General features: G+C 47.5%; 1 protein-coding gene across 1 annotated transcript in view; it reads left to right on the top strand.

The window, feature by feature from the left end:
* Window positions 1-25,168, top strand: part of LOC140496217 (uncharacterized) — a 135,153-nt gene that overhangs the window by 19,289 nt on the left and 90,696 nt on the right. Inside the window, exon 5 of the mRNA XM_072595717.1 lies at window positions 4,328-4,447. Coding sequence (XP_072451818.1) covers window positions 4,328-4,447 — 120 coding nt within the window. The remainder of the gene's footprint in view (window positions 1-4,327; window positions 4,448-25,168) is intronic.

Consider the following 25,168-nt stretch of genomic DNA (forward strand, 5'->3'; position numbering starts at 1 on the left):
TAATGAAAGCCAAACACCATATGCTTTCTTAACAACCCTGTCCACCTGGGTGGCAATTTTAGGGGATCTATGTACCTGCACACCAAGATCCCTCTGTTCCTCCACACTGCCAAGAATCCTGTCTTTAATCCTGTATTCAACTTTCAAGTTCGACCTTCCAAAATGCATTACTTTGCATTTATCCACGTTGAACTCCATCTGCAACCTCTCAGCCCATCTCTGCATCCTGTCAATGTCCCGCTGCAGCCTACAACAGTCCTCTATACTGTCAATGACACCTCCAACCTTTGTATCATCTGCAAACTTGCTAACTCATCCTTTAATCGCCTCATCCAAGTCATTAATAAACATTGCAAAGAGTAGAGGCCCAAGAACACAGCTCTGTGGAACACCACTCACCACTGACTTCCAGGCAGATTATTTTTCTTCCACTACCACTCGCTGTCTTCTGTCAACCAGCCAATTCTATATCCAGACCGCTAAATTTCCCTGTATCCCCTGACCTTCTGAACGAGCCTACCACGGGGAACCTTATCAAATGCCTTACTGAAGTCCATATACACAACATCCACCGCTTGACCCTCATCAACTTGTCTGGTAACATCCTCAAAGAACTCAATAAGATTTGAGAGGCATGACCTGCCCCTCACAAAGCCATGCTGACTGCCTTTAATCAAGCCATGCTCTTCCACATGGTCATAAACCCTATCCCTCAGAATCCTTTCTAACACCTTGCAGACGACAGATGTGAGACTTACTGGTCTGTAATTTGCAGGGATTTCCCTATTTCCCTTCTTGAAGAGAGGAATTACATTTGCCTCTCTCCAGTCCTCAGGTATGACTCTGGTGGAGAGTGAGGATGCAAAGATCTTCGCAAGTGGCAAAGCAATCACATTTCTCGCTTCCCAAAGCAGCCGAGGACAATGCTGGTGACTTTTCAATCTTAATGTTTGTCAAACTTTTCAGCACATTAGCTTCCTCAATCTCTATCTGTTCCAGCATGCTTACCTCCTCTTCCATGGTTTCATTCACTACAAGGTCCTTTTACTTCGTAAAGACAGAAGCAACAAACTCATTTAGGGCTTCCCCAACCTCCTCAGACTCTGTACACAAGTTCCCAATGCTATCCCTGATCGGCCCTACTCTTTCTTTGATCATTCTCTTATTCCTCACATATGTGTAAAATGCCTTTGGATTCTCCCTAAACCTTCCTGCCAAGCCTTTCTCGTGCCCCCTCCTGGCTCTCCTCAGACCATTTTTGAGCTCCTTCCTCACTTGCCTGTAATCCTCTAGGGCTGAGCTTGACCCTAGCTTCCTCCACCTTACGGAAGCTGCCTTCTTCCTTTTGACGAGAACCTCCTCCGCTCTCATCATCCAAGGTTCCTTCATCTTACCCCTTCTTGCCTTTCTCATAGGAACACTTAGCCTTGCCATTGCTCCGAAACACAGTCTTTCCAAAATCACCTTTTGTCAGGTTTTAGCTCAACCGTGTTACTTCCATTTCAGAGCACCAGCCAACCTCTGAACCCTGGATCATGTGATGTTCTCCTATTGGTTGAACCAGGTGAATAGCCCCAATCAGGGAGTGTATATTCTCTGAGGGCCTGCTGCCTGACCTTGTTCCAATCCCTGCACTTTCCCCAATGAGAGCAATAAGGGAAATGGGAGTGAGCAGACGAGACTAGACTCTCACAGCTCCCTTTACACACCTCAGTTTTCACAACTCTCCCCCCTGTCCCTCCAATACTTTCACAGTGTCCTCTTCCCACCCACACTCTCACAGCTCTGGGAACACAGTGATTTTTGTCTAAAGTTTGGGAGTCACTGATCCACACACTTTCCCTGTTCCCGATGCTCCAGCTTTCCTCTCCTCCTTTGCACCTTCAGGAAAGGATCCTCAGGGACAAGGGGTGGCCATTGCAGACACAGACACGTGGCCAACCCTCCCATTATAGCAGGGGAAAGGTACACGGCCTGTCACAGTGTGACCCAGCAATGCATGAACAGGCCCTTGGCCTCTTAAACATGTGATCCCATTGGCTGGTCTGCACTATGTCCCAGAAAGGGCCTCCCATACTGTCCCTGTGCTCTGTGTAACCTCACACTGCAGAGAGGGGAGGTCTTTTATCAGGACCACATCATCAATTGTCACTCCTCATCTGACCAGGAGGATGTAGAGGGGGTAAGGGGGTCTAGGGCCCAGACTCTCCACACACAGTGACCCAGCTGAGGTAATGACCAAACACTGCCTTCCCTGATGTCCTTGGGAGCTGCCCATTCACTGCCTGAGGCCTGGGGGGCCCTGACATCCTGTGGGACTGCCTCACAGCTACAGGAGCTCACTGTGTCCCCATGGCTCCTGGAGGTGATGGGGTCACTGGCAGAGGGGCTGAGGAGGCTCTGTGTGTACTTGGAGCACACTGAGAGAAGGCCCCGAGCCAGAAGGAGTCTCTTCTCCTCCGTTGCAAGGGACACCTGCCCCATTGTGTGATGGGGAGATGGAGGAGCCCCTGGGAGAGACTCTCCAGCTATGTTGTTCCTCTCTCACCTGGTCACCCTGTGTGTGTGTATCCATCAAGTGACCTGCTGGATGTGGCTCTCCATGAGGGGCATTAACCCATCGATACAGGAAGCAAGACACACCCACGTCTGGGACAAGATAGCACCGATGGCCTGAATGGACTCCTCCATTGTCCATCCGTGGGGTTGTCAGCCCCTGTCAGCTCCCTCACCTCTCGCTGCGACTGCAGCAGGTTCCATGTTACTGACTGCAGAGGCCCCTCATCAGCCTGGGGCTCAGCCTGGGCCTGGCCTCTACCAGACCTCTGTCTGTCAGTGGCTTCAGTCATCACAGTCTCCATCAGCTGCTCAGGAGAGGCAGTGATGTACTCACCAGCTTGTGACATTGTATCAGATAGTGAGCAGATAGCCACTGCCCGGAGACGGTCTGTGTTGGTGGGGGGGGGGGGGGGGAATGATGTGATGCTTCATCCTCTGAAGGATCCTTCTTCTCCGAGTGGAATACAGCTCCCTGGTCTCAGCAGCTGACTGTCCTTCTGGAGCACGGAGTCCTGTCTGAGAAAACGCAAACAGTCAAGGGGTAAGGGCTTCAGATCCCCTCCTCCCAGCCCTGCCCTGCCTGTTGTGAATCTCTGTGTGCCCAGTGGTGACACAGGAGCTCAATGCCCCCTCACTCTCTTTGCTGTTCCACCTCACGGGGGAAATGGACTGGAAATCAAACTCTGCTATTCCCAGAGTCATGACAAAAGTTAATGATTTTTACATCATATTCAAAACTCCCTCATTTACTTGTCTTTTTAGACCCAGGTTAACAGAAAACATGGACCAGGTTTTCATCCTAAACTATTTCCTTCAATTTATTCCTGGTACACGGGTGTCACTGGCGAGGTCCGCACTTCTTGCCCGTTGGGAATTCCCTTTGAGAAGGTGGTGGTGAGCTGCCTTCCTGACCCACTGCTGTCCAACTCAGACTTTATCGCGATTGACACAACTGAGTGACTTGCTCGGCCATTTCAGAGGGCAGTTGGAAATCAGCCAAGTGATCCTGATGAACAAGATCGCTCTGCTCACAGGATGAAAAGTTCTTTTGAGATGGTGCCAGGCCCTGTCTTTCAGTGAGGGGACACTGAGATTGGCACCTCATTACCCACTCCCACTTATCCATTCAGCATGTCCCTCACCCCCCAGGTCCTATCACCATTGGGCCTTTTCCTTGTGTGGGAACAGCACCCGCTCCTAGTGTCAACACCAAGATGGGCCCCATCATTAAAAACAGAGGGTTCAGGGAGGCTCCAAGTCCATAAACTGCATTTTCTGTCTGATTCCCATTAAACATTCCTGAAAGATTGATGAACTGTGGAATGCTGGGATAGTCCAACAGGTTTATTTGGAAGCACTAACATTCTGAGGTGCTGCTCCTTCATCAGGTGGTTGTGGAGTCTAAGATTGTAAGACACAAGATTAAGAGCAAAATTTTGTGATCTGTCTTATGATCCTACACCACAACCACCTGATGAAGGAGCAGCGCTCCGAAAGTTAGTGCTTCCAAATAAACCTGTTGGACTGTAACGAGGTGTTGTGGGATTTTGAACTTTGTCCACCACAGTCCAACACCAACTCCTCCAAATCATATCCCACATTCAGAGTGAAGGTTGGAGTGACAGATCATCAACTCCCTTCAAACCCACTCTCTGCCTCGTTCAACCTGTCCCCATGGAATTATTAAACAACAAGGTTACATTGTCAGTGGCTTGTTCAGTAAAAGACGATGGAAACTATTTCAAACAATCTTATTATCATTGTGCAGGTGGGCCCTGATGGTCGGATGGAGGTCACTGCTGTTCGGATTTCTTTTTCATTTGCATTACCCATGGCCAGGAACGGGAGGGCCGTTGTCACTCAGTTGAAGAGCGAACCCTCCATCCAGGTAATGGAAGGAACCCACTCCCTCTGAATCTGGATTGATCTGGATTCCAGACTGTCAGTGTTTCTGTTTGTTATTCCCTTTGTGGATGAATCTGGGGATTATTCTCTCTTTATCTGGAACCTGCTGTGTCTCCAGTATTTCTGACATGGCTCCTCCTCACTTCAGCTAAAGGCAGGCTTTAATTCCTGGGCTTCACCTGAACAAGATCTTACATTTACAATCATCATGACATCATCTGAGTATATCCGATCCACCCCATCTCCTTCGATATACCGCGAGAATAAATCTGTTTATTCACCAAACATCGAACTACAGGAGATTACGGTGACACAGTAACTCAGTGATTAGCTGCCTCACAGCGCCAGGGACCTGGGTTCGATTCCAGCTTCAGGCGACTGTCTGTGTGGAGCTTGTACATTCTCCCCGTGTCTGCGAGGGTTTCCTCCGGGTGCTCCAGTTTCCTCCCACAGTTCAAAGATGTGCCGGTTAGGTGAATTGGCCAAGCTAAATTGCACATAGTCTTCACGAATATCGAGGTTAGGTACAGTATTCAGGGAAAATGTAGAGTAATAGGGTAGGGGAATGGGTCTGGGTGGGATACTCTTCGGGGGTCGGTGTGGACTGGTTAGTAAATGGCCTGTTTCTACACTGTAGGGATTCTATGATATTATTGATCCAGACCTGTGGATAGCAGTATGTCCACAATCAGGATGTTATTCAGTGTAAATGGCTGGGACAGGGGCCTCGATATTAATGGGGAAATGGGGAGGGTGCAGGGAGCCCAGCAGGGAGTGAAGGACCTGACCAAGTAGACAAACAGGAGGCTGGAAGAACACAGCAATCCCGGCAGCATCAGGAGGTGGAGAAGTCAATGCTTCAGGTCTAACACTTCATCAGGATGTGGGGATGGGGGGGAGGGGGAGCTGCAGATAGAGAGAGGGGAGGGGAGGGATGGGGAGAGTAGCAGGATGGTGAGGCAGTGATTGGTGAACACAGGTAATGGGTTCGACCTGATTGGTCAATGGGAGGGATGGATCCAGTTGGGAGCTGGAAGGAAGGGTCAGTGGGTGGAATGGAAGGAAGGAGGTGGGGCTGGAAAGGGAGCAGGGGGATGGGTGGGAAGGTTATTGGAGATTCAGGAACTCAATGTTAAGTCCTTTGGTTTGTAGGATGGCTGCCCAGGCCGACCTGACAAGGCTGGGGAGGTGGAGCTCCTCATGATCTTCCCTGGAGAGAGACATTTCCATCATTCTGTCCAGCCTCCCGAGGGACAGTCGCCCAGACTGACTGCCTGGTTTACAGCAAGAACAGAAATGTCAAGGGGATCTCATGAAACCTGCAAGAGCAGGAAATGGAATGAAATCAGAATGTGCTGGAGAAACTCAGCAAGTCTGGCAGCATCTGTGGAGAGAGAAACAGAGTTAATGTCCAATCTGGCTTTTCTGATGAACTGAGGAGACGTGCTGGGAGTGTGGCTGAATTAGGCCGGGTATGAATTGTTGTATTTCCCAATGACAGGTTGTGGTGTCGAGATAAAGCTGTGTGTTTACAGTTTGTCAGGTATTACACCAGACTGTGGTGCTTCGTACTTGGTTTACATTTGGATCCCATGAATATTCATTAACATAAAAACCCAGTCCCTCCTTGAAGACCCAGTCAGCAGTGTGTGAGAATCTGGTGAGCCCGGTTCACGTTTGTTTCCCGGTGATGTACAGCGGCAGGTTTCTGCAGTTTGGTCTGAGGGCAGCACTTTCTCTTGGTTACGGCACAAGGGAGAGGGACAGAAAGCTGGCAGCTGGCATGGAGCATTGGGAATGGCCAGGTTGTGGCAGTGAGGGGAGCTGTGGGAATGGGGTCAATGGGGTGGAGGGATACACAAGGAATTCAGGGGAGGGCAGAGGTGGGATAGGGAATGGAGATAGACTGGGAACAGTCAGACAGGGTAAGGAAATGAGGGGCCTTGAAGGTGGTGTCAGTCCTGTCCACATTTGGCTCCACCTCAGGCTGTTAGCTGATAAAGTCATTCCCAGGCGATGAGTTTATCTGTTCCCACTGAGGCACATCCCACACGGAGCTGGTGATGGCCTGTTCCTCACCTGAACCACGGTGAGAGCAACATGCAGAGGCAGTGAGACTCTGGGTGGACAGGGTGGATCTGACAGGGAGTACCCTCTCTCCTCCAGCTGGGATCAGAACAAGATCAACTACAGTGAAACCAAATGGGAACCTTCTGGATATACAGAACGCCCAAGGTCCAGGTAATTTTAGTTGTGTTCCAATCCCAGCTGATGGTGATACTGGACACATCAGATCTCAGAGTGAAACCTGACCTGATAAACCACAGTCATCTGGAACAAAGAACTGTGGGTTCTGGAAATCAGAAACACAACACAAAGTGCTGGAGAAACTCAGCAATTCTGAAGAAGGATCACTGGACTGGAAAAATTAACTCTGTTTTTCTCTCTGTACATGTTGCCAGATCTACTGAGTTTCTCCAGCACTTGCCTGTTTTCTTTCAGATTCCCAGTATACACCGTTCTTTGTTTTATATTGGGCTGAGGTGGGTGTTGGGTACATTCCCTACTGCTGTGTCCCCACAGACATGGCCCATTGTTGAACTCCAGACAAAGTGGAAGATGTTTTGAGTGACCTCCACTGTCCAGGAGTGGAGTATGGGCCAAAGTTACACCACATTGAGAAATGAAGAAACATCTCCCAGCTGATGACCAGCTCCTTATCTCCAATGGAGAGGGAATGTCACTTCCCCAGCCCAGTTTCAGTCACATCACAGTTACCCACACCTTCCAGGTTTTAGCACACACCTCGGCTCCTCTGAATCACATTCCCAGCACCTTCAGGTCGTCTGCTCAGGCAGGGCAAAGGGCAAAGGGCAAAGGATTGATTGGCCCAGTTCTGAAAAGGAACAGGAGCTCATTCTTGCTGCAGTTGATCTTGTGTCCTGAAGCCAGTTTGAACTGATCACAGATTCTCATCAATCTGATCACTGACGGTGGATCTGTGCAGAAAGCAGTGATGTTTTCCATGTGCAGGGATGATTTGAACTCAGTGTCTGCAGTACCTGGCATTTTCCCTTTTCCTACACCTGCCTCCTTCCTATTGTACTCAGTAAATGGTTCAATACAGCACACAAACAGGATGGGAGAGAGGACAGTCCTGCCTGGCTCCATCTCTGATCGGAAAGCTTTCCCATTCCCACCCATTATTTAAACTGTTCCACTGATGTTTGTTCAGAGCAGATAGATCCAATTGTGGAGTCCCTGCATTAACCCCATTTGAAGAGCAAGTTGATTAAGTAGGTGTTGGATATTCTTCCAAAGGCCTTCTCCAGGTCCAAGCTGACAAGACACGTCTCCAAACCCCTCTGGCCTCACTGAGGTGTTTGTCCAGACTCTCCCTCATACTGCTGTCTGAGACCTCCATGAGAGAGAACAGCAAAGACTGTGAGGTCTTTCTGCCTGTGGGCTTCCCATCCTAAACTCCGATGCAGTGGGACTTGCCATCCAGCCACAGCAACAATGAAGGTGAAGCCATTGCCTAGAATGACCAGCCAGGAATTCACCAGCAGCAGTGGGAGCTGCTGGACACCAGCAGGTCACTGGCTGGTTTGAGTTGAGTGACATGTTGATTCACCACGGTCAAGTATTTTTTCTGAGATGAAGGTGACTGTCCACAATCTCCATAACTTTATGGGAAGGATAACCTGTTTCCCTGGAGTGGAACACCAAGGCCAGAGAATTGGACATTATTTCCTTCTGACCAGATCAATGGCCCATGGAGCCATTGCTGTGACCACTGCCTGTATGCAATGAGCTGCAGTATTCCACATTCCTGTCAATACAGTAAACAGCACTGACCTTGGTGAAGGACACAAGGTCAAATCACTTTGCTCAGTGAACGTCTGCTGGACACCAAATGGAGGCAATCTTGATACATTATAAAACTCAGTTGGTTACCAGAGTGATGAAGGTTCAGGAAATAATATTAATATCACTTGGGAACCTGTGTTCTCAGGCGGGAGATACATGGATAGCTTTCAGGTTGATGTGTATTTCTAAAGTGTGTGTTAAGAATGGAGGAACACAGTTTTAGTTTCACTTTTGATTTTTGTTATTGGTATTGGAATGTTGGACAGTTTGTTCATCATCACTTTACTGCGGGTTTACAGACTGGAATAGATCTTGAGGTGAACAATTCAGTGCATGAGAAATTAAAGTTATTGAAAGAGAAACAGGTGTTGTCTACTGACAGGGCTAACGTAACACAGAAAGGCAGAATTGTACAGAAAATCAAAGGATACTTGTAGGTTCAGTCACATCGAAGAGCTACTGTCTGTTGAGCTGTCTCCAAAATCTCCTGGAGGTCAGTAAGGTGAAAACAGCACAGACCAATTATACCTGTGTGAGCTGAATGGGGAACTTTAATGTGGAAACACGGTGATCCTCCTGTTCATGTACCTGTCCAAATATCTTTTAAAAGTTGTAACTGTACCTGCATCTGCCACTTCCTCTAACAGTTCATTCCACATATGAACCAGCCTCTGTGTGAGAACATTTCCCCTCAGCTTCTTTTTAAATCTTTCTCCACTCAGTTTAAAATTATGCGCTCTAGTTTTGAACTCCCTAACTCTTTGGGAAAAGAGTTTGTTTCTTACCTTATCCATGCCCCTCATGATTTTATAAACATCCATAATTAATTGGGGGAGGGGAAATTATATCGCTATTAGATAGGAGCTGTGGAGTATAAATTGGGAACATTGTTCTGCGGGAAATGTACAACAGAAATGTGAAGGCTGTTTAAGGAACACTGGTTCTGAGTGTTGGATAACTTTGTCCCACTGAGACAGGCAAGGAATGGGAAGGTGAAGGAGCCTTGAATGGCAAGAGAAGAGGAGCTTCTTGTCAAGAGGAAGAAGGAAGCTTACTGAAGGTTTAGGAAGCAAGGATTTAGCACAGCTTTAAAGGATTACAGTATGGCTCGGAAAGAACTCAAAAAATGGACTGAGGAGAGATAGGAGGGGCCATGAAAAAGCCTTGGGGGAAAGGATTAGGGAAAACCAAGAGGCGGTCTACATTTACATGAGAAATAAGAGAATGATCAGCGAGAGGGTAGGGCTGATCAGGGATAATGGAAGGAACTTGTGCCTGGAGTCTGAAGAGGTAGGGGAGGCTCTAAATGAGCTTTTGCTTCTGTGATCAAGAGAGAGGGACCTCGTTGATAATGAGAACATTGTGGACCAGGTTTATAAGCTTAAACAGATTGACATTAAGGAAATGGATGTGCTGGAAATTCTGGGAAGCATCAAGTTAGATAAGTCCCCAGGGCCAGACCAGATATATCTGAGGTTACTACAGGAAGTGAGGAATGAGATTACTACACCTCTGGTAATGATCTTTGCATCCTCACTCTCCATGGGAGTAGTACAGGCTGATAGGAGGGAGGAGAATGCTGTTTTTCTGTTCAAGGAAGAGAATAGGGAAATCCCTGGGAATTACAGACCAGTCAGTCTTACGTCTGTGGTAAGCAAGGTGCTGGAAAGGATTCTGAGAGACAGGATTTATGACCATTTGGAAAGACATTATTTGATTAAAGATAGTCAGCATGGCTTTGTGAGGGGCAGGTCATGCCTCACTGGCCTTATTGTGATCTCTGAGGATGTGACGAGACAAGTTGACGAAGGTTGAGCAGTGGATGTGCTGTAAATGGATTTCAGTAAGGCATTTAGAACATAGAACATAGAACATAGAAGAATACAGCGCAGTACAGGCCCTTCAGCCCTCGATGTTGCGCCGATCAAATCCCACCTAACCTACACTAACCCACTATCCTCCATATACCTATCCAATGCCCGCTTAAATACCCATAAAGAGGGAGAGTCCACTACTGCTACTGGCAGGGCATTCCATGAACTTACGACTCGCTGAGTGAAGAACCTACCCCTAACATCAGTCCTATATCTACCCCCCCTTATTTTAAAGCTATGCCCCCTTGTAATAGCTGACTCCATACGTGGAAAAAGGTTCTCACTGTCAACCCGATCTAACCCCCTAATCATCTTGTACACCTCTATCAAATCACCCCTAAACCTTCTTTTCTCCAATGAAAACAACCCCAAGTGCCTCAGCCTTTCCTCATACGATCTTCCTACCATACCAGGCAACATCCTGGTAAACCTCCTCTGCACCCGTTCCAGTGCCTCCACATCCTTCCTATAGTATGGCGACCAAAACTGCACACAATATTCCAGATGCGGCCGCACCAGAGTCTTATACAACTGCAGCATAATAAGTTTTCCCAAGGTAGGTTCATTCAGAAAGTTAGGAGGTATGGGATATCGGGAATTTTGGCCGTCTGGATACAGAATTGGCTGGCTGAAAGAAGACAGTGAGTGGTCGTGGATGGAAAGTTGGAGCTCCTGGAGCTCGGTGACCAGTGGTGTCCCACAAGGATCTGCTCTTGGGCCTCTACTCTTTGTAGATTTTATAAGTGACTGGGATGAAGAAGTGGAAGGATGGGTTAGTAAGTTTGCCCGTGACACAAAGGTCAGTGATGTCGTGGATCATGGCGAGGGCTGTTGCAGACCACAACGAGACATTGACAGGATGCAGAGCTGGGCTGAGAAGTGGCAGATGGAGTTAAATCTGGTTAAATAAGAAGTGATTCATTTAGGAAGGTCAAATTTGGATGTTGAATACAGGGTTAGAGCCAAAACAAATGCTATACTGGATGCTGGAATCCAAGGTAGACGGGAGGAGGCTAGAAGTAGAAGACAGCAAGCCAGGCAGCATCAGGAGGTGGAGAAGCTGATGTTTTGGGTGTAACCCTTCTTCAGGACTGGGACTGGGTGTGGGGTGGGTGGGGGGGAGCTGCAGATAAAACGGGTGGAGGGGGTAAGGTTGTAAATTAGGGTCAGGTGAAGACAGTTAGAGGGGACGACCTGGTTGGGTCAATGGGAGGAATGAATCCAGTTGGTGGCAGGGAGCACTGGGAGGGAGGGGAAGGAGCTGGAAAGGGAGTTGGGGGATGGAAAGGGAGGTTATTTGAAATTGGAGAACCCAATATTGAGTCATCTCGCCTGTAGGCTGCCCAGGTGGAAGATGAGGTGTTGTTCCTCCAATTTGCAGTGTGTTTCACTGTGGCAATGGACCAAGGATGGTCATGTCAGAAAGGGAGTGGGAAGGGGAATTAAATTGGGGGATGAGTGGGAGGTCCGGTCAGTCCCTTTGGACCCAGTTGCGATGTTCGGCGAACCATTCCCGAAGACAACATCGGGAGCACCTGATGCAGTAAACTAAGTTGGAAGAGAGGCAGGTGAACCTCAGTCTCACCTGGAAGGACTGTTTGGGGCCCTGGATGGAGGTGACCGGCTGGTGTACCTGCAGGTTCTGCATCTTTTCCGGTTACCGGGGAAGGTACTTGGGGGTTCGAGGGGGTTGGTGGGGAGAGTGGTACAAACCAAGGATTGTCAAAGGGAATGGTCCTTGTGGAAGGCAGAGAGGGGTGGGGACTGGAAGATGGTCTTGGTGGTGGGGTCTAATTGGAGTTGGCTGAAGCGTTTAAGGATGATGTGTTAGATGCGGAGACTATTGTGGTGGTAGGTGAGGACAAGGGGGACCCAGCCTTTATTGCGTTGGGAGGGGCGGGGGTTTGGAGCAGTGGAACGGGGAATGAAGGTGGTGCAGTGGAGAGCTGTCTGGATGAGAGGGAGGAAAATCATGCTGTTCGAAATAGGTGGACATCTGGGATACTCACGAGTGGAATGTTTCCTCGTCCGAGTAGATGCGGCAGAGGTGGAGGAATTGGGAGAATGGGATGGAGTTCTTGCAGGATACTGTGTGGGAGGAGGTGTGGCCCAAGGAGTTATTGGAATCTGTGGGTTTGTAGTAAACATCCGTCTGGTGACTCGCTGGAGATGGAAACGGTGAGGTCAAGAAATGGGAGGGAAGTGTCCAAGATGGACCAAGTGAACTTGAGAGCGGGATGGAAGTTGTGGGTGAAGTCGATGAACTACTCCAGTTCAGTCTGGGTGCAGGACGCTGCACCGATGCAGTCATTGATATAATGGCAGAAGAGTTGGGGTACATTGCCTGTGTAGGTGCTGAAGAGGGACTGTTTGATATAGCCAACAAAGAGGCAGGCATAGCTGGGGCCCATGTGGGTACACATGGCCACCCCCTGGATTTGGAGGAAATGGGAGGAGTTAAAGGAAAAGTTATTGAGGATGAGGACCAGTTTGGCGAGGGAGGGGAGGGTATAGGTGGAGGGGGACTGGATGGGTCTGTTGGACAGGAAGAAGCAAAGGGCCTGGAGGCCATCCTTGTGAGATATTAACATGTATAAGGACTGCACATCGATAGTGAAGAGATAGCACTGGGGGCCAGGGAACTGGAAGTTGCTGAAGAGATGGAGAGCGTGGTTGGTGTCGCGGATGGAGGTGGGAAGAGCCTGAACTGAGGGACAGAGGGTGGAGTCGAGGTAAGACAAGATGAGTTCATTGGGGCAGGAGCATGCCCAGACGATGGGTCAGTCGGGGTAATTGGGCTTGTGGACCTTGGAGAGCAGGTCGAACTGGGCAGTGTGGGGCTGGGGACTATGAGTTTGGAGGCAGTGGAGGGGAGATCACCGGATACAATGAGGACACAGACAGTGCGGGTGATATTGGCTTTTGGTTTAAAGCCAGGATTGTGGGCGGAGTGGAGGAACAGCAGGATGTTGGGGCCCATGGACATAGATCCCTCAAAGTTGCTGCCAACTTGATCGGGTTGTTAAGAAGGTGGAAGGTGTTTTGGTTTTCATTAATAGGGGGATTGAGGATAAGAGCCAGGAGGTTTTGCTGTAGCTCTATAGGACCCTGGTTAGACCGCACTTGGAATATTGTGTCCAGTTCTGGTCGCCTCATTTGAGGAAGGATGTAGATGCTTTAGAGAGGGTGCAGAGGAGATTTACCAGGATGCTGCCTGGATTGGAGGGCTTGTCTTATGAAGAGAGGTTGTGTGAGCTTGGGCTTTTCACATTGAGAGAGGAAGAGTGAGAGGTGACTTGATAGAGGTGTACAAGGGAATGGGAGACATAGATAGAGTAGTTAGCCAGAGACTTTTCCCCAGGGCAGAAATGGCTGTCACAAGGGATCATAATTTTAAGGTGATTGGAAGGAGGTATTGGGGTGATGTCAGAGGCAGGTTCTTTACTCAGAGAGTGGTGGGTACGTGGAATGCACTGCCAGTGGTGGTAGTAGAGTCAGAGACATTAGGGATGTTTAAGCGACTGTTGGACAAGCACATGGATGGCAGTAAACTGAGGGGTGTGGAGGTTAGATTGATCTTAGATTAAAGTAAATGCTCAGCACAACCTCGTGGGCTGAAGGGCCTGTCCTGTGCTGTACTGTTCTGTGTTCTGTGTTCGAAAGTCACTCCTTAACCTCCTATGCTCCAGTGAAAAAAGCCTTGTAGCTTTTCCAGCCATTCCTTATAATCAAACCCTCCATTCCTTATACCATCTTTGTGAACCTTTTCTACATCCTCTCCAATTCAACCATATCCTTCCTATAGCAGGGGAACCAGAACTGTACACAGTACAGGTACACAATCCTTTATCCAAAATTCCAAACTCCAAAAAGCTCCAAAATCCAAAATTGTTTTCGTGGAGTGTGGAGCGCCATTTTGGCGTGTGAACAGGTGACCCACTCGATTCGCATCACTCAGATGTGACATGGTGGTGTGGCCCAGCACTGACTGGCATCAATTGGGTCTCAGTGCTTGTACTATTGAGACGTGCATCTGCTGTTAGGTAATACTTTTCTCATTTTACTGTGAAAATGTCATTTATTCTGAATCCGAAAAATTCCTAATTCAGAAAAACAACTGGCCCCAGAAAAAGGATTATGTAACTGTTCTCCAATATTGACCTCACCAATGCCCTGTACAATCACACCATGACATCCCAACTGTTTTACTCAATGGTCTCAGCAATAAAGGTGCCAAACACCTTCTTTCCCACCCTGTCTACCTGTAACACAACTTTCAATGAACTATGTCCCTGAACCCTGAGGTTTCTCTGTTCTACAACATTCCCTCAGGCCCGACCATTAACTGTGTAGGTCCTGCCCCTGTTTGTTTTACCAAAATGCAATACCTGACAGTTATTCAAATTAAACTCCATCTGCCACACCTCAGCCCATTGGCCTAATTCATCAAGATCCCTTTGTAAACTCAAATAATCGTCATCACTGTTTCCAACACCACCAATTTTGGTGTCATCTGCAAATTTACTGGCCCTGCCTCCTATATTCTCATCTAAATCATTTATATCAATGACAAATAACAGTGGGCCCAGTGCTGATCCCTGTGGAACACTGCTGGGCACAGACCTCCAGTCTGACATACAACCCTCCACCACCTCTCTCTGTCTCCTACCATGAAGCCAATTTTGTATCCAATTGACAAGTTCACCCTGAATCCCATGTGATCGAATTTTGAGGTGGGGTTGGGACCCAGGAAGATAGTGAGGAAAGACGTCAATCTGAGATTGGTACAGTTGAGAACAAAAGAGAGTCAATTAGTCAGGACAGGCAGGAACAAGTTAGGACTGATTAATTAAACTACATTTATTTCAATGCAAGAGGCCTAACAGGGAAGGCAGATGAACTCAGGGCAGATTAGGAACATGGGACTGGAACATCATGGCAATTACAGAAATGTGGCTCGGGGATGGACAGGACTGGCAGCGTAATGTTCCAGGATACAAATGCTACAGGAAGACCAGAAAGGGAGGCAAGAGAGGAGAGGGAGGGGCGTTTTTGATAAGGGATAGCATTACAGCTATACTGAGGGAGAATATTCCCAGAAGTACATCCAGGGAAATTATTTGGGTGGAACTGAGAAATAAGAAAGGGATGATCACCTTATTAGGATTGTATTATCGAGCCCCTAACAGTCAAAGGGAAATTGAGAAACAAATTTTTAAGGAGATATCAGTTATCTGTAAGAATAATAGGGTGGTTATGGTAGGGGATTTTAACTTTCCAAATGTAGACTGGGAATGCCATAGAGTTAAGGGTTTAGATGGAGAGGAATTTGTTCAGTGTGTAAAAGAAAATTTTCTGATTCAGTATGTAGATGCACCTACTAGAGAAAGTACAAAACTTGACCGATTCTTGAGAAATAAGGCAGGGCAGGTGACTGAGGTGTCAGTGGGGGAGCACTTTGGGGCCAGCGACCATAATTGTATTCATTTTAAAATAGTGATGGAAACAGATAGACCAGATCCAAAAGCTGAAATTCTAAATTGGAGAAAGGCCAATTTTGACGGTATTAGGCAAGAACTTTCAAAAGCTGTTTGTGAGCAGATGTTCGCAGGTAAAGGGACGGCTGGAAAATGGGAAGCCTTCAGAAATGAGATAATGAGAGTCCAGAGAAAGTATATTCCTGTTAGGGGAAAAGGCAAGCCTGGAAAGTATAGGGAATGGTGGATGACTAAAGAAATTGAGGGTTTGGTTAGGGAAAAGAAGGAAGCATATGTAAGGTATAGACAGGATAGATCGAGTGAATCCTTAGAAGAATATAAAGGCAATAGGAGTAAACCTGTGAGAAATCAGGAGGTCAAAAAGGGAACATGAGATAGCTTTGGCAAACAGAGTTAAGGAGAATCCAAAGGGATTTTCCAGATACATTAAGGACAAAAGGGTAACTAGTGAGAGAATAGGGCCCCTCAGAAATCATCAAGGCTGCCATTGTGTGGAGCCGCAGGAGATGGGGGAGATACTAAACGAGTATTTTGCATCAGTATTTACTGCGGAAAAGGACATGGAAGATATAGAATGTAGGGAAATATATGGTGACATCTTGAAAAATGTCCATTTTACAGAGGAGGAAGTGCTGGATGTCTTGAAATGTATAAAGGTGGATAAATGCCCAGGACCTGATCAGGTGTATCCCTAGAACTCTGTGGGAAGCTAGGGAAGTGATAACCTGGGCCTCTTACTGAGATATTTGTGCCATCAATAGTCACAGGTGAGGTGCCAGAAAACTGGAGGTTGGCTAATGTGGTGCCACTGTTTAAGAAGGGTGGTAAGGACAAGCCAGGGAACTATAGATCAGTGAGCCTGACGTTGGTGGTGGACAGGCTGTTGGAGGGGATCCTGAGAAACAGGATGTACATGTATTTGGAAACGCAAGGACTGATTAGGGATAGCCAACAAGGCTTTATGTGAGGGAAATCATGTCTCACAAACTTGATTGAGTTTTTTGAGGAAATAACAAAGAGGATTGATGAGCGCAGAGTAGTAGATGTGATCTATATGGATTTCAGTGAGGCGTTCAACAAGGTTCCCCATGGGAGATTATTTGGCAAGGTTAGATCTCATGGAATACAGGGAGAACTCACCATTTGGATACAGAACTGGCTCTAAGGTAGAAGACAGAGGCTGGTGGTCGAGGGTTGTTTTTCAGATTGGAGGCTTGTGACCATTGGAGGACCATAAGGGTCAGTGTTGGGTCCAGTAATTTTCATCATTTATATAAATGATTTGGATGTGAGCGTCAGAGGTACAGTTAGTAAGTTTGTAGATGACACCAAATTGGAGGTGTAGTGGACAGCGAAGAGGGTTACCTCAGATTACAATGGGATCTGGACCAGATGGGCCAATGGGCTGAGAAGTGGCAGATGGAGTTTAACTTAGATAAATGTGAGGTGCTGCATTTTGGGAAAGCAAATCTTAGCAGGACTGATATACTTTCTGGTAAAGTCCCAGGGAGTGTTGCTGAACAAAGCGACCTTGGAGAGCAGGTTCATAGCTCCTTGAAAGTGGAGTTGCAGGTAGATAGAATAGTGAAGAAGGCTTTTGGTATGCTTTCCTTTATTGGTCAGAGTATTGAGTACAGGAGTTGGGAGGTCATGTTGTGGCTGTACAGGGCATTGGTTAGGCCACTGTTGGAATGTTGCATGCAATTCTGGTCTCCTTCCTCTTGGAAAGATGTTGTGAAACTTGAAATGGTTCAGAAAATATTTACAAGGATGTTGCCAGAGTTGGAGGATTTGAGCTTGAATAGGCTAGGGCTGTTTTCCCTGGAGCGTCAGAAGCTGAAGGGTGACCTTATAGATGTTTATAAAATCATGAGGGGCATGGATAGGAGAAATAGACAAAGTCTTTTCCCTCATTTGGGGGAGTCCAGAACGAGAGGTTTAGGATGAGAGGGGAAAGATATAAAAGAGACCTAAGGGGCAACATTTTTCACTCAGGGAGTGGTACGTGTATGGAATGAGCTGCCAGAGGCCAGTACAATTGCAACATTTAAAAGGCATCTGGATGGGTATATGATTAGGAAGGTTTTGGAGGGTTATGGGCCAGCTGCTGACATGTGAGATTAGATTGGTTTGGGATCTCTGGTCAGCATGGATGGGTTGGACTGAAGGATGGTTTTCTGTGCTGTATATCTCTATGACTCTATGACTCTACTAATTGGTCTGCCATGTGGAACCTGGTCAAAGGCCTCACTAAAAATCCATGCAGTTGATGTCTACCCCTCTGCCAAGTTAAAAAAATCACGCAACACCAGGTTATAGTCCAACAGGTTTATTTGGAAGCACTAGCTTTTGGAGCGCTGCTCCTTCATCAGGTGGTTGTGGAGCATAAGATCGTAAGACACAGAATTTATCGCAAAAGTTTACAGCGTGATGTCACTGACATTATATATTGAAAAAGACCTGGATGGTTTGTTAAGTCTCTCATTTTAGAATGACTTGTTGGTTTAAGTTCTTTCATATGTAAATTCCAGAACTTTATTAAAGTTATATTCTCAAGTGAACTTTAACAATAGGTGCCATGCTCGCCCAGATAATGCATTGAAGGTGTGAGGTGCCCTGTGTGAGGCTGTCTGTGCCCCAATGTTCAGACTGATTCTATTTCTCAAAAAGGGATTTACAGAATCATACAGGGATTCATGCAGTTTTTGAGCAAAATAAAATGTAACTGTGCACATTCTCACCCTCCCACCCTCCTGCACACACTCTCACAGACTTATATCCCTTTACAGTCACACTCCCACACATACACACACTGTCTCTCACAGCCTCTCTCTCACACACACTCACACACACATACATTTAAGTTTGTGAGGTCATTTGTACTTGCAGAACAACACTTTAATAAATTACAAAGTAAAACGTAATTCTGCACATTCCCACACTCCCACCCTCACACGCACCCTCTCACAGACTTTTACCCTTTTACAGTCACACTCACGCACATACAAACACACATACATTTGTGGTGTAATCTGTACCAGCAGAATTCCATTTTACTGCATGAATCCATGAACCATTCTGAAACTCCCTTATACTCCACAACCACCTGAGAAGGAGCTGCACTCCAAAAGCTACTGCTTCCAAATAAACCTGTTGGGCTATAACCTGGTGTTGCATGATTTTTTAACTTGTCCGAGGAGTAGACATTATCGACACAGATGAAGCTCCGTCGTCACACACCTTTCATCACAAACTGAACAATCCGGCCTGTTCCACTTTAGTAGACACGGGGGTGCCCACTGGACATCCCACTGCACTCAGTCATTTGGGTTGGGATATGCTCCACCATTTACAATTTCCAGTGTTTCAGAAACACGGGGTATTTTCCTCCAGCTCCTTAAAGTTTTGCCATTACTTTTTCTGGAGTCACCATTCTTCCATTCTCCAGCCAAAAAGGAGCAGCTCGTTATCATCTGTTTCCGTGTGGAGCCTCCCCTTGTCACTGGGTTGGTGATGGTTCATCTCTTATTTGACTCATGTTTTGTGGTTAAACTAAGACCATAAGATGGAGGAGCGAAGGGAAGCCATTCAGCCCATCAAGTCTGTTCCACTATTCAATGTGATCATGGCTGGTCTGACAGTCCTCAACTCCACTTTCCTGCCTTTTCCCTGATACCCTTGATTCCTGACTGATTAATAATCTGTCTGTCCCAGCCTGTTTGTCTATTCCTTTGCAAATGCTGGCTGATATTGACACTAACACCATGACCATCACTTTCACAGATGATTGAGAGCAGACTGATCAGATGGGAATTATTTGGGATGGATTTGTCCAGCACTTTCTGTCCTTTGTCAGGACATATCTGTCATTGTCCAAATTGTGGGAAACTTCCTGTATTGTGTGTGATGGACTGCTCTTCCTGGTTCACCATTTCCCCTTCCTGTGCACAGTCATTACAATGGAGGGGCTGTTCGGTTCACCTTACTGGGCCATTTGACATGAGCCAATGTGGAGTCACATATCAGCCAGACTGGGGAAGGATGGGAGATTTCCTTCCCTGAACAGCATTAGTGACAAGCTGATAGTTCCATGGTCGCCATTACTGGGACGTGCTTTTGATTCCAAATGTATTTGTTAGTTAATTCTGTTTAATTTTCACATCTGCACTGGGATTTAAACCCACATCCTGCATTGACTGAGGCCTCTGGATGACTAGTCTAGTAACCTTTCCCTGACACCATCATTCCCACAATCCTCACCACTGTTATCCAAGCAGTAGCTGAAACCACTCAGAAATATATTCCCCAACAATGAAGAAGGGAGAAAGAGAACTACAAACAGAAAACCACAAACCTGTTAGCGTTATACCAGGAGGAGCGAAAATACGAGAATCGATTTGCAAGTTTGTGATAACTGAATACTTCGAAAATAACATTTGTTTGGACAGAGTCCACACGGATTTGTGAAAGGGAAATCATGTTTGACAAATCTGTTGGAGATTTTTGAAGCTATTACTTGTAACGTAGATAATGGAGAACAGGAGGATGGGATGTATTGGATTTTCATTAGGCTTGAAGCAGGAGGTTGGGAAACACACTTCGAGCAGCAGGGACTGGGAGAAAGGTCCTGCTGTGGGGGTTGGGAATTGGTTACCAGACAGAAAACAGAGTTGGAATAAATGGGTCACTCTGAAGGTGGCAGCCTGTGTCCAGTGAGGTTCCACAAGGATCAGTGTTTGCATCACTGCTGTTCACAATCTCAACCAATGATGTGGATGTGGGGACCAAATGTAATGGGCAGAATCGTATCGGGGTCTGAGCAGCATGTATTATGGTGAGCTGTGTGACAGAATTGGGTGACACGTGCAGTGAGACCCATCTCGACATCAGGAGAAACTCACACCATCTTTTCACAAGCATCATGGCAAGTTTCTCACTTGGCAGAGGGGAGTTACCAACTGATGCTCCGTATTGATGGTTAAACACCAGGCTCATAACCCAGACACCCTCATTAACAGTCAGACTGCCATCTCACCAAACTCACTAACAAGCCCGATGGCAGGGAAACTTGATTGGGGAACCAGAGTGAGCACAGTGTGAGGATGAGGTATTCGAGATAAGATGGTGGGACTTATGCTGGCAGACTGGAGTCGGTCATTGTTTTCTTCCTATAGCACTGGGCATTCCACCAAACAGTTCAGACTGCTTTACCCCAGTGACAACCTTAGAGCAGGATGGCATGGGGTGTCAGTGCCAGCCCCTGTGGGGGAGGGGCATGGGGAGTGGAGTCAGCACTGGGCCGGGTGGGGGAGGGGGACAAGGAGTGGAGTCAGCACTATGCCCTGTGGGGGAGGGGCACATGGAGTGGAGTTCGCACTGGGCCCTTTGGGGGAGGGGGACAAGGAGTGGAGTCAGCACTGTGCCCTGTGGGGGAGGGGCACATGGAGTGGAGTTCGCGCTGGGCATTGTGGGGGAGGGGGACAAGGAGTGGAGTTCGCGATGGGCCCTTTGGGGGAGGGGGGCAAGGAGTGGAGTTCGCGCTGGGCCCTTAGGGGGAGGGGGACAAGGAGTGGAGTTCGCGATGGGCCGTGTGGGGGAGGGGGACAAGGAGTGGAGTTCGCGATGGGCCGTGTGGGGGAGGGGGACAAGGAGTGGAGTTCGCGCTGGGCCGTGTGGGGGAGGGGGGCAAGGAGTGGAGTCAACACTGGGCCCTGTTGAGGAGGAGGAGGATGTTGTGGGGAGGCTGCACTGGACCCTGTTGTGGAGGGGTACAGGGAGTGGAGCCAACACTGGGCCCTGTGGGGGAGGGGTACAGGGAGTGGAGCCAACACTGGGCCCTGTGGGGGAGGGGCACAGGGAGTGGAGCCAACACTGGGCTCTGTGGGGGAGGGGCACGGGGAGTGGAGCCAACACTGGGCCCTGTGGGGAAGGGGCACGGGGAGTGGAGCCAACACTGGGCCCTGTGCCTTTATCCCAGTGGCCAACATTTGTACTCACTGCTCCGTGCCCCTCCCCCAAGGGGCCCAGTGCTGACTCCACTCCCAGTGTCTGTCCCCCACACAGTTCAGAGTGGCACAGTGGCTCAGTGGTTAGCACTGCTGCCTCACAGCGCCAGGGCCCCGGGTTCAATTCCAGCCTCGGGCGACTCTCTGTGTGGAGTTTGCACATTCTCCCCGTGTCTGTGTGGGTCCCCTCCAGGTGCTCTGGTTTCCTCCACAGTCCAAAGATATGCAGGTTTGGGGAATTGGCCATGCTAAAGTGTTCAGGGATGTGTTGGTTTGGTGCATTTATGAGACCAGTAGGCGAGGGGAATGGTCTGGCTGGGTTACTCTTCAGAGGGTCAGTGTGGACTTGTTGGGCAAAATGGCCTGTTTCCACACTGTTGAGTTTCTATGATTTGAGGATTTGGAGGCCTACCCCCTGGAGGAAAATGAGCAGGATTGTTGTCAGAGGTGATTCAGTAATAAGGGGAACAGATCGATGGGCCTGGGGCTGTAAACCAGACTCCAGGACGGTATGTTGCCTCCCAGCTGCTTGGGTAAAGGATGTCTCAGTGTGGCTACAGGACATTCTGAAGTGAGAGGGTGAATGGCCAATGGCCATGGTAGACATTGGTGCCAATGACATGGGTAAGACAAGGGATGATGTCCTGTAAACAGAATATAGGGATTTAGGAAGCAATTTATAAAGTAGAACCTCAAAAACAGTGATCTCAGGATTTCTGCCGATGCTCTGTGCATATCAGAGTAGAAATAGCAGGTTATATCAGACTGGAAAGATGGTACACGGGAGAGGGTTTCAGTTTGCTGCAGCATTGGGACCTTTTCTGGGGGAGGTGTCATAACGACAACCTGGATGTGTAGTGCATGGACAGGACTGGAACTTGGGCATATATTGGTGAGTGCAGTCAGGAAGTTTTATACTAATACGCCAAGGGGATGAAACTCGATACAGGGAGATGGATGACACTGAAATACGTATTAAATCAGAAAAGAGAATGGGAGGTCAGAATGATGCTGGGCACAGATTACAAGGGCTAGAATTGAGCAGGGCCACAGTGAACAGAACTATGGAAGCCTTAAGGCCTTGTGCCTTAATGTGTAATCATTCTCAATAAAACAGATAAATTTATCACACAAATAGATCAGAGTGGATATGATATAGCGGGTATTACAGAGATGTAGCTGCAGGGTGACCAGGAATAGGAACTGAATTACCACAAGTTTTCAGATTTTATAAAGAATGGACACAAAGAAAAGGGACAGTAACACGCTGATTAAAAGGGAAATTGTGATTGTGAAGAAAGATATTAGAATAGGCATGTGACAGTGCAGGTAGCGGCCATTCAGCCCATCAAGTCTGGACCAACCTCGTGAAAAGCATCCCACCCTATCCCAGTCAACTCACATTTGCCACGGCTAACCCACCTAGCCTGCCCATCCTGGGCACTGTAAGGCAATGTTTTTAGCCTGGCCAATCCACCTAACCTGCACATCCTTGGACTGTGGGAGGAAAGCATAGCATCTGGCATAAACCCACACAGACACTGGGAGAACATCCAAACTCCACACAGACAGTCACCCAAAGGCTCGAATTGAAACCGGGTCCCTGACACTTTGAGGCAGCAGTGCTCCCCACTGTGTCACCGAGCTGCCCGAGAATAGCTCTTGTGAAGTAGAATCTGTATGGGTTTAGAAACACCAGGGGGCAGGGAATGATAGTGGGAGTTGGAATATCAACCCCCAAACTGTGGGAGTAATATTGGGGCAAGGCATGAAAAAGGAAATTAGAGTCACAACTAATACAGGGAATGCTGTAATTATGGGCTATTTCAATCTGCATATAGATTGGACAAACCAACTCATTAGGAACAGCAGAGAGGAGGAATTCTTGGTGGGTGTACGGGTTAGTTTTATGAATCAATACTTTGAGGCACCAACTAGAGAAAAGGCCATCCTTGACCTGGTTTGTGTAATCAGGAAGGAATAATTGAAAATTTAGTGATTCTGGGTAATCCAAGATGGAGGACGGGAAAAATATCTGGCTGTAACAGCTGCTCCTTTTTTGAGGTGTTTTAGGTATTAGAGGTGATTTCCTCGAATTCCAGGAGCAACAATTACTGTTTAAAATGCTGTTGCATTGTTTTGGAACTTGGCCGGGAAAAAAACTCAAAACAACAGCACTTTAAAAAGGGAGAAAAACAGAGAAAGGAAGCACATGGTGAGGTCAGTGCAGGAGAGAGAGAGAGAGAGAGAGAGAAAGAGAGAGAGAGAAAGAGAGAGAGAGAGAGAAAGAGAGAAACCCACATTGTTAACTGACAGAGTTAGCAGTTACTGCCTTTGCTGATGAATTTATGGATCAGTTGGAGAGGCAGTTAGAGGCAATGAGGAATTTACAAGAGCAAGAGGATGTGATGGATGGCAATTAAAGGGAGGGGGGATATCTCAGATACAGTCACACAGATGGGTTCAGGAAAGGTAAGAGGGTTAGGCAGGTAGTGCAGGAATCTTCTGTGGCTATTCCCATTTCAAACAAGTATGCTGTTTTGGAAAATGTAGAGTGTGATGGATTCTCAGGGGAACGTAGCACGAACAGCCAAGTTACTGGTATTGAGACTGGCTCTAATGTAATGGGAGGAATGTCAGGTTCCAAGCCATCGCTTGTCTTAGGGGACTCGCTACTCCGAGGTACAGAGAGACATTTCTGTGACCAGCAGTGAAAAATCAGAACGGTGCTTTGCTTCCCTGGTGCCAGGATCAAAGATGTCTCAGAGATGGTGCTGAATGTTCTGCAGGGGGAGAGGGGCCAGCAGGAGGTCATTGTACACATTGGAACCAATGACATAGGAAGGAAAAAGGTTGAAATTTTGAATGGAGATTACAGTGAGTTAGGCAGGAATTTAAAAAGAAGGTCCTCGAGAGTAGTAATATCTGGATTACTCCCAGTGCTACATGCGAGTGAGGGCAGGAATAGGAGGATAGAGCAGATGAATGCATGCCTGAGGAACTGGTGTATGGGAGAAGGATTCACATTTTTGGATCATTGGAAGCACTTTTGGGGTAGAGGTGACTTGTTCAAGAAGGACCGATTGCACCTAAATTGGAAGAGGACAAACATACTAGCAGAAAGATTTGCAAGAGCTGCTCGGGAGGATTTAAACTAGTATGGTGAAGGGGTGGGACCCAGGGAGATAGTGAGGAAAGATTTCAATCTGAGATTGGTACAGTTGAGATCAAAGGTGAATCGAACAGTCAGGGCAGGCAGGAACAGAGCAGAGAACAAGGTAGGACTGATAAATTGAACTGCATTTATTTCAATGCAAGAGGCCTAACAGGGAAAGCAGATGAACTCAGGACATGGTTAGGAACATGGGACTGGGACATCATAGTAATTACACAAACATGGCTCAGGGATGGACAGGATTGGCAGCTTAATTTTCCAGGATACAAATGTAACAGGAAG

This window comes from Chiloscyllium punctatum, chromosome 26 (assembly GCF_047496795.1).
Source record: "Chiloscyllium punctatum isolate Juve2018m chromosome 26, sChiPun1.3, whole genome shotgun sequence".
Classification (NCBI taxonomy): domain Eukaryota; kingdom Metazoa; phylum Chordata; class Chondrichthyes; order Orectolobiformes; family Hemiscylliidae; genus Chiloscyllium; species Chiloscyllium punctatum.